Source organism: Lathyrus oleraceus, chromosome 5 (genome assembly GCF_024323335.1).
Source record: "Lathyrus oleraceus cultivar Zhongwan6 chromosome 5, CAAS_Psat_ZW6_1.0, whole genome shotgun sequence".
NCBI lineage: Eukaryota > Viridiplantae > Streptophyta > Magnoliopsida > Fabales > Fabaceae > Lathyrus > Lathyrus oleraceus.
The window spans coordinates 567,509,659-567,523,746 of record NC_066583.1 but is presented as its reverse complement, the minus strand read 5'-3'; the positions used below and the strand labels follow the sequence as shown (position 1 = coordinate 567,523,746).

At 42.9% G+C, this 14,088-nt stretch overlaps 1 protein-coding gene and 1 non-coding gene across 2 annotated transcripts; both read left to right on the top strand.

The window, feature by feature from the left end:
* Window positions 1-1,392: 1,392 nt before the first annotated feature.
* Window positions 1,393-2,328, top strand: LOC127086507 (ATP synthase subunit a, chloroplastic-like). The gene has a single exon (XM_051027280.1). The coding sequence runs from the start codon at window positions 1,855-1,857 to the stop codon at window positions 2,326-2,328; it is 474 nt and encodes a 157-aa protein (XP_050883237.1). The 5' UTR covers window positions 1,393-1,854.
* A 111-nt stretch (window positions 2,329-2,439) lies between these two features.
* LOC127090094 (small nucleolar RNA R71) lies at window positions 2,440-2,546 on the top strand. Its single transcript, XR_007791627.1, has one exon. It is a non-coding gene; the product is annotated as a small nucleolar RNA R71 (small nucleolar RNA).
* Window positions 2,547-14,088: the final 11,542 nt, after the last annotated feature.

Below are 14,088 nucleotides of genomic sequence, written 5' to 3'. Positions count from 1 at the left end.
ACGTCTATTATAGATCCGGCGGTATGAAGTCTGTAGGAATGTGAAATTGTCCTACACGTACGGGGACATTCTCTAGTATACCGACATGATATTTTATTGAGCGGTCAACTAATTGAATAGACATCTTGGTCGGTCTTAGTTCTCTCATATTGAGCCTTTTACAGATGGTTAAGGGCATTACACTAATGCTGGCTCCTAGATCGCATAGAGCTTTGTTTATGACGAATTTTCCAATGACACAGGGTATGGAAAAACTACCTGGGTCTTTTAGTTTGGGAGGCACGTTATTCTGGATTATTGCGCTACACTCAGCAGTAAGTGTAACTGTTTCGTTATCCTCAATCTTTTTCTTATTGGATAAGATCTCCTTAAGAAATTTGGCATATGAGGGCATTTGTGTGATGGCTTCTGTAAAGGGAATTGTAATGTTCAGTTGCTTCAGAAGTTCAACAAATTTCCTAAATTGCCCTGCGGTTTTAGAACTTGCTAGTCTTTGAGGATACAGAATGGGTGGTTTATAAGGTGGTGGAGGCACATAAGGTTTTTATTTCTCTCCGGCCTTTCGGGTATTATCTTCCATTTCCTTTGGTTCAATTACCTGCTCAGTTGTGGTTTTGTCTGGTTTTTGGTACATGGCAGGGTTTTGGAGTCTTGGATCTACGGGTCCGTCTATTTCTTTTCCACTCCTTAGTATAACGACATTTGCATATCCTTTTGGATTAGGTTGCGGCTGTCCAGGAAATGTTCCAGCTGGAGCAGCTGTAGATGCTTGTTATTGAGCCACTTGTGAAATCTGTGTTTCAAGCATTTTATTATGGGTGGCTAAGGCGTCTACTTTGCTCGCTAGTTGTTTAAGTTGCTCGCTAGTATGTATGTTTTGGTTCAAGAAGTCTTTGTTTGTCTGAGCTTGGGTAGCTATGAAGCTTTCCATCATTAGTTCTAGGTTTGACTTCCTAGGCATGTTAAGAGCATTATTAGCTGGCGTTTGATATCCAGGCGGAAAAACTTGTGCTTGGCCAGGTGCATACAGGGCGTTGTTATTCTTATACGAAAAATTAGGATGGTTTTTCCAGCCTGGGTTGTAGGTATTCGAATAAGGATTTCCTTGTGCGTAATTCACTTGATCGGTTGGGACTCCTGCTAATATCTGACATTCTGGTGCAGTGTGTCTAGGGTTTCCACATAACTCACAATTTGAAGTCACGGCAGCCACAGTGGCTGCGGGTGGTATGGCCAAGTTATCTAACTTTTGAACAAGGGCATCTACCTTGGCATGGACATGGTCAAGGCTACTGATTTCGTACATTCCACACTTTGTTTGGGACTTTTCTACTGGAGTTCTTTCACCTCCCCATTGGCAATGGTTTTGGGCCATATTTTCAATGAGTTAGGCGGTATCAAATATATGACAGGGTTACCTGATATTGTAATAATCGTTGATCAGCAAAAAGAATATACGGCTCTTCAAGAATGTATCACTTTAGGAATTCCAACGATTTGTTTAATCGATACAAATTGTGACCCAGATCTTGCAGATATGTCGATTCCGGCTAATGATGATGCTATAGCTTCCATCCGATTAATTCTTAACAAATTAGTTTTTGCAATTTGTGAGGGTCGTTCTAGCTCTATACGAAATTATTGATTAATAATAAGATAAATCCATTTTTAGATTTGGTTGGGCGGTCATAGATTTTTGGAATTGGGTATTATAGCATTACAAAATTGTGTAAAAAGAAATATTTTGTGATTAGTAGGTATTCAAAATAGAAAATCAAAGTAAAATAAGGAAATGGTTGAATCAAAATAATTCCCTTTCAAGTTATATTTTTTTATTTTAGAGGACAGGGCAATATGAATGTTCTATTATGTTACATCAACACATTAAACAGATTCTATGATATATCGGCTGTGGAAGTAGGTCAACATTTCTATTGGCAAATAGGGGATTTTCAAGTGCATGCTCAAGTACTTATTACCTCTTGGGTTGTAATTGCTATCTTATTAATTTCAACCATTCTAGTTGTTAGAAATCCGCAAACTATTCCCACGTCTGGTCAGAATTTCTTTGAATATGTCCTTGAATTCATTCGAGACGTGAGCAAAACTCAGATTGGAGAAGAATATGGTCCATGGGTTCCGTTTATTGGAACTCTGTTTCTATTTATTTTTGTTTCGAATTGGTCAGGGGCCCTTTTGCCTTGGAAAATTATAAAGTTACCTCATGGAGAGTTAGCTGCACCCACAAATGATATAAATACTACTGTTGCATTAGCTTTACTTACGTCAGTAGCCTATTTCTATGCGGGTATTTCAAAAAAAGGATAGGCTTCGTTGTATGGCTTGTCCATAAGTGCACTGCCTGCGGCAGCGTCTATTGTCAGTCTTGTGTTATACAGAAGCCCATTGTAAAATGTGTGAATGATCACCCAGTCTTCGAGACCATGATGTGGACATATCCTCATCATGTCTTTGTATCTCTCCAATGCGTCATAGAGAGATTCTACATCTTTTTGTCGAAATCCGTTGATTTGAGCTCTCAGCATAGCAGTTTTTCTTGGCGGAAAATATCGGGATAAGAAAACATTCTTCAGTTTTTCCCATGTTGTAACTGAGTTGGATGGCAAGGATTACAACCAAGCCCAAGTTCTGTCTCTTAGTGAGAAAGGAAAGAGGCGTAGTCTTATCGCATCTTGAGATACACTATTCGCCTTTACAGTGTCTGCGTACTGCACAAACTTGGTCAGGTGTTCATTAGGGTCGTCCGTAGGATTTCCAGCAAATTGATGTTGTTGGACGGTTGATAATAATGAGGGTTTCCGCTCGAAATCGTTTTGATTGATAGTGGGGGAAACAATGTTGTTGTGAGGTTCTTGTTGGGACGGGGTGTAGCACCTCAAATTTGCACCTACCTTTTGTACATTCATTTTCATGATTAGGTCATTACCATTAACATTGTCCACTGCATAACATTGCATTGCCCATTTGCCCAAGTGCAAGTCAGTAAGTCATTAGGTCAGGACTGGTTAGGAGGATCAGTTGTGCAAGCAAGCAAGTGCATTTCCTATTGAAGCAAAGCCCTAAGGTTGATTCAACAAGTTCATATGATCTAGGGATCATTTTGAAGAGGTTTGGCCAAAGATTGGATGATCAAAGCTCAACAGTCAAGCTGAATTTCATCTGAAACCCTAGAAAGTCAATTGTGGTCAGCTGTGCTTGAATTCATGGATTTGAAGGTGGGAGATGGTTTGAAAGGCCTCATTCATGTCCATACAAGTCTCATCTGACATGTCAAAGATCAACATTGGAGAATTTGAGGTCAGAGGAAAAGTTTCCAAAAATAGTAAGTGACCTGTAATTTCAAACTGCCAAAAATGGAAAGGTCTTCTCCTCAAGATTACATGTCCAAGAATGCTTCAAATGAAATTTTGTCCAACACGAAAGTTTAAGATCTTGCTCTCACCTTTCCAAAAAGTTCAAGAACATCCATTTCTCATTTGTGGTTGGCAAATCATGATCAAATCATTGTCCATGGATTTTGAACTTCAAACTTGGATAACTTTCACACCAATTGGCCAAACCATGTGGGGTTTTTTGCTACAATCTCCTTTTGACATGCTCTATCCAAATCATTCATTACATTTCATCAAATCTCATCACACAAAAATGGCATTTTTCATTGGATTTGAATTTAAAAAAGGGAGGGAAAAAGGTGACTTTCAAAAATATGCATTTTCCACACATAATTTCACTTGCAATTGGTCTTAAATCAAATTTAGAGTGTGTTTGGGCAGAAATTCGTGCACTGTAGCAAGGTTCTCATGCACATAGGGTGTTTTGACCAACATTAGCATAAACACTTCATTTCATTAATCCTTGCATTTTTGGCTAAGTGAGATTAGGAAGATCATTAATCCATCGTATATAAGGCTAATGCTAACTGAATTTGGGATTAACATTCATTGTGCACCAGATCTAGATCCAAATTGCAAATTCTCTCAACTTTTCCTCTTGATTTTTTTGCAAATCTTTTCATAGAACTGGCATTGTGCTTCACTGATCCAGCATCTACAAGCATCATTGAGCTTTCTGCAAGCAAGGATTCATCAATTTCGTGTTGTTTCTTGGACTGTTACATCGAGCATCATCAATGGCAGCTTGAATTTAGAGCATCGTCAAGCATAATTGAGCTTCGAATCTCCATTCATTCATCTACTGGAGCACCATAGAACTTCTGTTTTCATCTTGCAAGGCTTAAAAACTCCAAATCCAGCTCTGCCATCTCTTGAAGGTTGGAATTCGAACCTTATAATTGTTGAAATTAGGCTATGCATTTGATAGATCTTTGATCCAGGAGCATGCTGCACTTTATAGTTTTGATTTTCATTAAGAATTGAGTGAGATATTGTGAATCTAAGTTTGAGATGCAAAACTTATCTTGCTCGATCTGGACATGTTAGCTTGAATTAGGTGAAATGGATTTGAGAATGTTGTTGTACGTGGAAGGACAAGTGTATTGATGTATTCATTTTTGATTTTGGTGAAAAATGTTCATGACCTGGGATTTTCATGATGAACACGCGAAGAACCCTAACAATTTTGCTCCCAGACTGCTAGTTGATCCGTTTCTTGCGTGTGTTGCATGTTTTTGGTGTTTGCGTGCCATGAAGCCAATTAAACCGCGCCACCTGTATTAGTAAAACGGTGCGTTTAATATAAACGCGCCAGGTTTTGAATTGGAACGCAACTCGATTCCGGGCGATGGCATTTTCCTTTTGGCTTTGGCAATTTTCTCATTCATATGCTTACATGTTTCACATGCCTTGTTCATCATTTTTTCATTTTTTCTTTACATTGAAAATTCATATCTCAATGAATATTGGTCCAATTAACATGAGGTTTTTTCCATGGTGTTTCTTGTGATCTCTAGTATTTGTTGATGATTTGTATGAAAATTGTGCACGTGTGGAATCTGTTTGGGCTTAGGGTTTATATGAACATGTGTTTTGTTACACCTTTCTTACCATTTAGATTGTGCAATCCTGATGCTTAATCTAATGGAGATGAAATTTTATATGTGTAAACTAGACACCTTTAGGAGCATTTTGGTATAGAGTTTGTGATTTTTGCATTCCTGGTTTGTGAGATATGACCTGATCATTGGAGGTGTGACAATTTGTGTCACACCATTTCTTGTCCAATTTGTGGAATTTCTTTACCATGCCATATGAACTTGAAATAATCTGAATTTTTGCATGTTGATACTTCTGGATGTTAAGTTTGAATGTGAATTTTTGTGGAATTTTTGAGTGCATTTCCAATTTGATTGAGATTTTCTCCCCTGTTTGACCAATTGTGGAATTTTTGAGTTGATGTGGATTGAATCATTCTGTTTGGTTCTAAGAGCTTCAAATTGCATGCTTTGCACTAAATACTTCATGAAATGATATTGGTTGATGATATGAACATGAGACCACTTGGATTTGTTTCTTATTTGATTGAACTTGATTCTTGATATTTTTCATGTTCTGTTTTGGTTTATTGCTCCAATTTTGACCCTAGGCCATGTCCTAGTGGTTAGTGCTTAATGTTTGAGCTTTGTTTCAGGTCAAAGAGCACAATTGCTTATACTTGATGATGTGCACTCAATTGGAGTTGGTCTATTGCTTGTTTATGACTAACCTTAAGTTTGTTTTGTAGGCTTTGAGACTTGAGCTTAGGCCTTGTGGCTTGCACCTTTGTGCATTGCTTTGCTTGTTTGTCTATTTATGTACAGTTAACTGTTGACCATTGTCTGTTTGGCTTTTGATTGAATTGAATACTGATTATGTTGGATTGTTTTCAGGTACCTTAGTTGCTATAGTTCCTTTGTGAACTTGCTTTTGCTTTGCTTGCTAGCTTGAGCATTGAGGTATAATGATTCTAACTCCATGTAGTCTAGAAGACCTGGCCTGTTACTTGGCCAGGCACCTGTCTGAAGTCCTCCTTAAGAGGCAATGCTTGTGCTTGTTTATTTTTGTCCCCAAGCAGGAAAAGACCTTTGATAAGGCAATTGGCAGATACAAGAGATGTGCAATCCATCTCCTGCTATTCTTGTTGAGTCATTCCTTTGCTCACACAACTGGTGTTGATGCATTGTGGATAGTAACCCAAGATCCTTATACAGTTGTACAGTTGAGTCAGTGTCATAAGTGTAGAAGGGTTCCCACTTTCTGAACCCACACTTCTTTTGTCTTAAGCTCTCCCAGGCCAGGGATAAGAGCTGTGAAGTCTCATCTTCACTTCCTATTTCATCAGCTTCACCCTAACTCTCAATGTTAGGGTTAAGAGCTAACATCACCCTGATACAGTTGGCTTGCCTTTGCAGCCTAACCCTTGCGTGAGCCCACTTTGTGTGTATATAGTGTGTGTTATTTGTGATTATTTGCTTTCGCCTGTGCTGTTTAGGATAGCTTGCTCCCTATGCAAGTTAGATAGCAACTTTAACTTAGGGATGATTATGCATGATAACATCTAGGCTCGAGTCGTAGTCTCCCTAGTTGTGTCTCCCTTTGTTATTTGGTTAGGCTAGTCCTTTGTCCCTGCGTAGGGGAACTACGTCGCCCTGATCCTCATACCAGATGAGGTATGTAGGCAGGAGATGAGCTGATCTCTCCGGGCGCCTTTTGTTTTGTCTTTGTGTGTGTTAGGAGATGGATGTAAGCCCAGCGATTGGCATTCCATATCCTCTTGTTGTATGCTTGGAGTCCGGTATAAGTCCATCAAGTGGCATCTGGTTTCCAGTGTGCGTGTGTTTGGTTCGGAGTCTGATGTAAGTCCAGCGATTGGCATTCAGATTCCATGTTTGCCTGTATGGTTTTGTTTGTGTGCGTGAGCCGAGCTACGGATGCTCTGATTCTTCTTAGTCCGAGAAGATACGTATGCATAGGATGCGACATCCTAGCGAGCATGTTTTTCCCCGGTCCGAACTACGTCGACTCTAATGTCTATGCCTGATAGACTACGTAGGCCCAGGATGCGATATCCTGCCGAGTCAGTTTCGTTTGTTTTCTTGTGTCTCTTTCAGCCAGTGTATTTGTTTGTGAGCAGTGTTTAGCAACCATATTCCTTCCTTTTGTGCGTGGATCCCGTCGAGTACGACGGATGCGTAGGGGTGCTAATACCTTCCCTTCGCGTAACCGACTCCCGATCCCATTCTCTTTGGTCGCGAGACCATGTCTTTTCCAGGTTTACTTCGAGCGTTTCCTTTCCCTCTTTTGGGATAAATAATGCACGGTGGCGGCTCTGTTGTTCTGTTTTCTCGCCGGTTTTTCGCGTAATGCGACAGCTGGCGACTCTGCTAGGGACAAAGAGAAGTTGACCTCTTGCTGGTCCATCTTCCCTAAGCGAGTCTCTCCTAGCGCTCTCTAGGTTAGGGTTTTGGTTGCTATTTGCTGTTATTTATTGTATGCATGATTATTATGTTGTATATATGTGCATATCTGTTTGCATGCATCATACTGTCATTTAGCTGTCTTCTGTATAGGTGGTTCTTCTGTTTGGGGTGGGTGTTCTGAGTGGGGCTAAAACCCAGGCCCGAGTATACACCTAGGATTAGTGTGGTCTCGCTTTTCCTCACTTGCTGTATATGCATGTTGTTGCAACGTGTCACCACAGCCGGACGAGGTTCATTTGAGGGAGTCCTTCCGTTTGGAGTTATTCCACTCAGGTTGGATGATCTCATATGAGCTGTTGACTTCGGTGACCGTTCTTTCCCGGATCTTTGATTGAGACGATCTTAAGAGAGCTACAACGGCACACCCGAAAGGGCAAACCCGTTGAGTATCTTTGCCCGATTGTCGAGATCATTGTCCGCCTTAGGATTACCTTGTTAGAATTCACCTGTGAGGGGAGGGTTTGATCCTTGCAAGTACAGATTTCTGCCAGTGATGTTGTGTTGATGATCTTAAGTCGGATTTATGGATCTTTATTTTGAGACGCCGGAGGTTTGATCCTGGTATTGATCGGAGGGTTCCGTTTATTTCGGATCCCTGGGCTGAATTTGAGGGTGCTCAGATGTGGATATGGTTCAGTTGACTTGGGTTCAGATGACTTTGGGTTTCAGATGAATTTGTGGTTCCAAGTTCAAGTCGAAGCTTCGATCCTGTGCCATATGATACTCAGCCGACCAGTCATGGCTCCATCATTTGCATCATAGCATGTTTATTTTCGGAAAAAAGAAAAATGTATAATAATGCATGAAAAAAGTTAACCTGCATACACATCACGCACATCATATACATATCATTTTGCATAACAGGTGTTCTCGTTCCCGACTTCTCACTCTGGTTCCTGTGTCAGGCAGGATAGCTGATCAGAGACCACACCGGTATTCAACCAGACTCAATCAACAGAGAAGTATGGATCAGGTTCAGACCGAGTTGGCTGAGATGAGGGCGAACATGGCCCAGTTCATGACGATGATGCAAGGGGTTGCGCAAGGTCAAGAGGAGCTTCGAGCCTTGGTTCAGAGATAAGAGACCGTGATTCAGACGTCCCATCGTGGTTCACCTGCTGGTATCCCTGTTCATGAGAATGTCAATGTTGCTGCTCCCGCTAACGACTATGCTATGGGGGATGAATTAAGAGGAATACGGATTAATGGACAGCCTCTTGCTGCAGAGACTGTCAATGTCAGAGCTACCCGGGCTCCGGTTCGTCATCCAGCTCCTATTGTCGACAGACAAGAGGACATGTTCACACTACTGAGTGAAGATGACAGTGATGTGGGAAGAGTTGAGGATAGGGATCGTAAGGTTGATGCCCTGGCTGAGAAGATTAGAGCGATGGAATGCCAGAACTCTCTTGGGTTCGATGTGACCAATATGGGATTGGTTGAAGGTTTGAGAATCCCATACAAATTCAAAGCACCGTCCTTCGACAAGTACAACGGTACTTCCTGCCCTCGCACCCACGTGCAGGCTTATTATCGGAAGATCTCTGCGTATACCGATGATGAAAAGATGTGGATGTACTTTTTCCAAGATAGTCTATCTGGGGCTTCTTTGGACTGGTACATGGAATTGAAGAGAGATTCTATCTGATGCTGGAGGGATCTGGGTGAGGCCTTCTTGAGGCAATACAAGCACAACATGGACATGGCGCCTAGCCGGACTCAGCTGCAGAGTCTTTGCCAAAAATCTGGTGAGAGCTTCAAGGAGTACGCCCAGAGGTGGCGTGAGCTGGCTGCGAGAGTCCAACCCCCTATGCTGGAGAGGGAGTTGACTGATATGTTCATTGGCACTCTTCAGGGTGTGTTTATGGACCGGATGGGAAGCTGCCCATTCGGTAGCTTTTCTGATGTTGTCATTTGTGGTGAGAGGACTGAGAGTTTGATCAAGGCTGGGAAGATCAATGATGCTAGCTCCTCGTCTTCCAAGAAACCGTTCTCTAGGGCACTTCGCCGTAGAGAGGGTGATACTAATGATGTTCAAAACCGCCGGGTTCAGAACAGAAATCAATACCGTCAGGTTGCCGCAGTGACCATTCCTGCACCTCAACAACGTCAACAACCGCAACAACAGAGGGTTCAACAACAGATGCCACCACCACAACAACAACAACAGCAACGTCCGTATCAGCCGAGGCAGAGGATGCCTGATAGACGTTTTGATCCCTTGCCGATGACTTACGCTGAGTTACTTCCTGAGTTGCTCAGACTAGGGTTTGTCGAACTGAGGACCATGGCGCCATTGACAAAAATACCACCTGGGTATGATGCCAATGTGCGTTGTGACTTTCATTCTGGTGCGCCGGGACACCATATTGAAAACTGCAGGGCTTTCCATCATAAAGTCCAGGACTTGATTGATGCCAAGACTATCAATTTCGCTCTTGTACCGAATGTTGTTAATAACCTTATGCCGCCGCATGGTGCTCACCGGGTGAAATGTGTCGAAGGGGTTGAAGCTGAAGATCTTGTTGTTAATGTCGACGATGTTCAGACTTCTCTGTCGGTGGTCAAGGGCCGTTTGATGAATGGGGGTGTCTACCCGGGTTGTGATGAAGCTTGTATGGGCTGTGCAGAAGCCGAGAATGGTTGTGATCAGTTGCGGGCTGATATTCAGAGTTTGATAGACGAGGGTTGTGTCCAGTTTGTCCGGGCTGATAATAGAGATTGTGGGGCAGTGTCAACTGTCACAATTTACTTCAAACCGTCTGAAGGACGTGGGCAGAGGGCTGTTAATGCGCCTACAACCAGTGGTACTCCTATTACCATATCTGCGCCAGTTACTGCCAGTAATCCAACAACAATCGTCGCTCCGGTCAGAAGGGCTGTGGATAGTAGGGTCGTACCTTGGAAGTATGATAATGCCTACCGAAGCAACAGAAGGGCTGAGAACCGGGTCAGGCCATCGAATCAAGCGCCGGTGACGATCAGTGTACCCAGTAAAGCTCTTGTGGTGGTGGGTCCCGTAGTGGACAATGTTGGTGGGGACCGGGAGGTTTTACCAGAAGTGGACGTTTGTTTGCTCCCCAACCGTTGAGGGATGCCAATACTGAGGCATCTGCTAGATCAAAGGGTAAACAGGCCGTGGTTGACGAAGAGCCTGCTTAGACGAATGTGCCTGGTGGCTCGTTTGAGAAGGACGTGGAGGAATTCATGAAGATCATTAAGAAGAGTGACTACAAGATTGTAGATCAACTCAACCAGACTCCGTCCAAGATTTCAATCCTCTCTTTGCTGTTGTGGTCTGAGGCACATTGCAACGCCTTGTTGAAGATGCTGAATATGGCGTATGTACCTCAAGAGATCTCCGTCAACCAGCTAGAGGGCGTGATCGCTAACGTGAGCACCAGACACGACCTGGGGTTCACTGATCTTGATTTGACGCCTGAAGGGCGAAACCATAACAAGGCCTTGCACATCACGATGGAGTGCAAGGGGGCTGTGTTGTCTCACGTGCTGGTAGACACCGGTTCTTCTCTGAACGTGCTGCCCAAGCAGATTCTGAAGAAGATTGCTGTTGAAGGGGTTGTGCTTACTCCTAGTGACCTTATCGTTCGTGCTTTCGACGGATCCAAACGTTCTGTGTTTGGGGAAGTTACTTTGCCTGTGAAGATAGGTCCAGAGGTGTTCGACATCATCTTCTATGTTATGGACATCCAGCCCGCTTACAGTTGTTTGTTGGGACGTCCATGGATCCATGCAGTAGGGGCAGTCTCGTCGACTCTCCACCAGAAGCTCAAGTATGTCTGGAACGGTCAGATTGTGACCGTGTGTGGCGAAGAGGATATTCTGGTGAGTCACCTGTCCTCTTTCAAATATGTATAGGTGGATGGCGAGATCCATGAAACCTTATGCCAGGCGTTTGAGACTGTTGCTCTCGAGAGGGTGGCATTTGCTGATCAGAGAAAGCCGGGTGCTTCGATTGCTTCGTACAAGCAGGCCAAAAAGGTTGTTGACTCTGGAAAGGCTGAAGGCTGGGGCAAGATGGTGGACTTTCCTATTAAAGAGGACAAATTTGGAATTGGCTATCAACCGTTGCAAGCGGAGCAGGGTGTGCCAGCAGGTCCGAGTACCTTTACCAGTGTTGGGCTGATGAATCACGGTGACGTATTTGCAGCTGATGTTGAAGATGGTGACAGTGATTGTGATCTCGACTGCTGGGTTCGCCTGTGTGCGCCAGGGGAGATTATCAGCAATTGGACAGCAAAGGATGTAGTCCAAGTTACTCTTCAAACAGAGTAATTTTCTTTTGTTTTTTTCATTCTGCACAAAACCCTACGTTCTGCCCAAGGCGTAGTGGTTCATTGTAGGGCCACATCATGTTTTACAAATGGTTATCATTAATAAAGGACGTTTTGCAAACAATTTTGTGATCCCTGTCTTTCTATTTTTGTTTTCACTTTTTCAAAAAATATAAAAATGGCAATGTTTTTGTTTTCTGTGACTTTGTTGAACTCTTTTTCTAAAACAAAGCATTAAAACATGCAGAAGTGATCTCACGACATCTACTATGAACAGTCCTGTTATGGCTCAGTATGATTTCGATAATCCCATCTACCAAGTTGAAGAGGAGAGTGAGGAAGACAGTGAACTCCCTAAAGAATTGGTTAGATTGTTGAAGCAAGAGGAGAGGGTCATCCAACCTCATCAGGAGGAGTTGGAGATTGTGAATCTTGGGACTGAGGACGCTAGAAGAGATATTAAGATCGGGGCTGCTTTGAAGACAGAGGTCAAGAGCAGGTTGATTAAAATGTTGAGAGAGTATGTAGAGATATTCGCCTGGTCTTATCAAGATATGCCTGGGTTGGATACTAATATTGTGGTGTATAGACTACCTCTCAGAGAAGATTGTCCTTCGGTCAAGCAGAAGCTTCGTAGAACGAGTCCTGATATGGCAGTGAAAATCAAGGAAGAGGTTCAGAAGCAGTTCGATGCGGGTTTCTTGCCAGTGACAACTTATCCACCGTGGGTGGCCAACATCGTTCCCGTGCCGAAGAAGGATGGCAAAGTCAGAATGTGTGTCGATTACCGGGATCTGAACATAGCGAGTCCGAAAGATGATTTCCCATTACCTCATATTGATGTATTGGTTGATAATACGGCTCAATCCTCGGTATTCTCTTTCATGGATGGTTTCTCGGGCTACAATCAGATTAAGATGGCACCAGAGGACATGGAAAAGACGACATTCATTACACCTTGGGGCACGTTCTGCTATAAGGTGATGCCATTTGGGCTGAAAAATGCCGGTGCTACCTATCAGAGGGCTATGACGACTCTCTTTCATGACATGATGCACAAAGAGATTGAAGTGTACGTGGATGACATGATTGCGAAGTCGCAGACAGAAGAGGAGCACCTGGTTAATTTGCAGAAGTTGTTCGACAGATTGGTAAAGTTCAAACTGAGGCTGAATCCAAACAAGTGTACGTTTGGTGTGCGATCAGGGAAGCTGTTGGGCTTCATTGTCAGTGAGAAAGGGATTGAGGTTGATCCAGAAAAAGTCAAAGCTATTCAAGAAATGCCTGAACCGAAAACAGAGAAGCAGGATCGTGGGATTTAGGGAGATTGAACTACATTGCACGGTTCATATCTCACCTAACTGCCACGTGTGAACCGATTTTCAAATTGCTAAGAAAGAATCAAGCAATCAGGTGGAATGATGACTATCAGAAAGCTTTTGACAAGATAAAAGAGTATTTACAGAAACCTCCAATCCTGATACCTCCAGTTCCAGGGAGACCATTGATAATGTACCTATCAGTAACCGAGAACTTGATGGGGTGTGTATTGGGACAGCATGACGAGTCTGGTCGAAAAGAGCATGCCATATACTACCTTAGCAAAAAGTTTACCAATTGTGAAATCAAATATTCACAGCTTGAGAAAACTTGTTGTGCTTTGGCCTGGGCTGCTCGCCGACTGAGGCAGTATATGTTGAACCATACTACCTTATTGATTTCTAAGATGGATCCAGTGAAGTACATCTTTGAGAAGCCGACTCTCACCAGACGTGTTGCCCGTTGGCAGATGATCTTAACAGAATATGATATTCAGTACACGTCATAGAAGGCCATTAAAGGTAGTATTCTGTCAGACTATCTTGCCGAGCAACCGATTGATGATTATCAGCCTATGATGTTTGAATTCCCTGATGAAGACATCATGTATCTTAAGATGAAAGATTGTGAAGAGCCTCTTGTCGAGGAAGGACCGGATCCTGATGGCAAGTGGACATTGATGTTTGATGGGGCTGTGAATGTGAATGGTAACGGTGTTGGTGCAGTGCTGATCAATCCAAAAGGTGCTCATATACCTTTTTCTGCCAGATTGACTTTTGACGTCACCAACAATGAAGCTGAGTATGAGGCTTGTATCATGGGGATAGAAGAAGCCATTGATCTGAGGATCAAAACGCTTGACATATTTGGAGACTCTGCTCTAGTGATCAATCAGGTCAATGGAGATTGGAATACGAACCAACCGCATTTGATTCCGTATAGAGATTACACTAGAAGAATACTGACGTTCTTCAAGAAGGTGAAGTTGTATCATGTCCCCCGGGATGAGAATCAGATGGTTGATGCCTTGGCTACTTT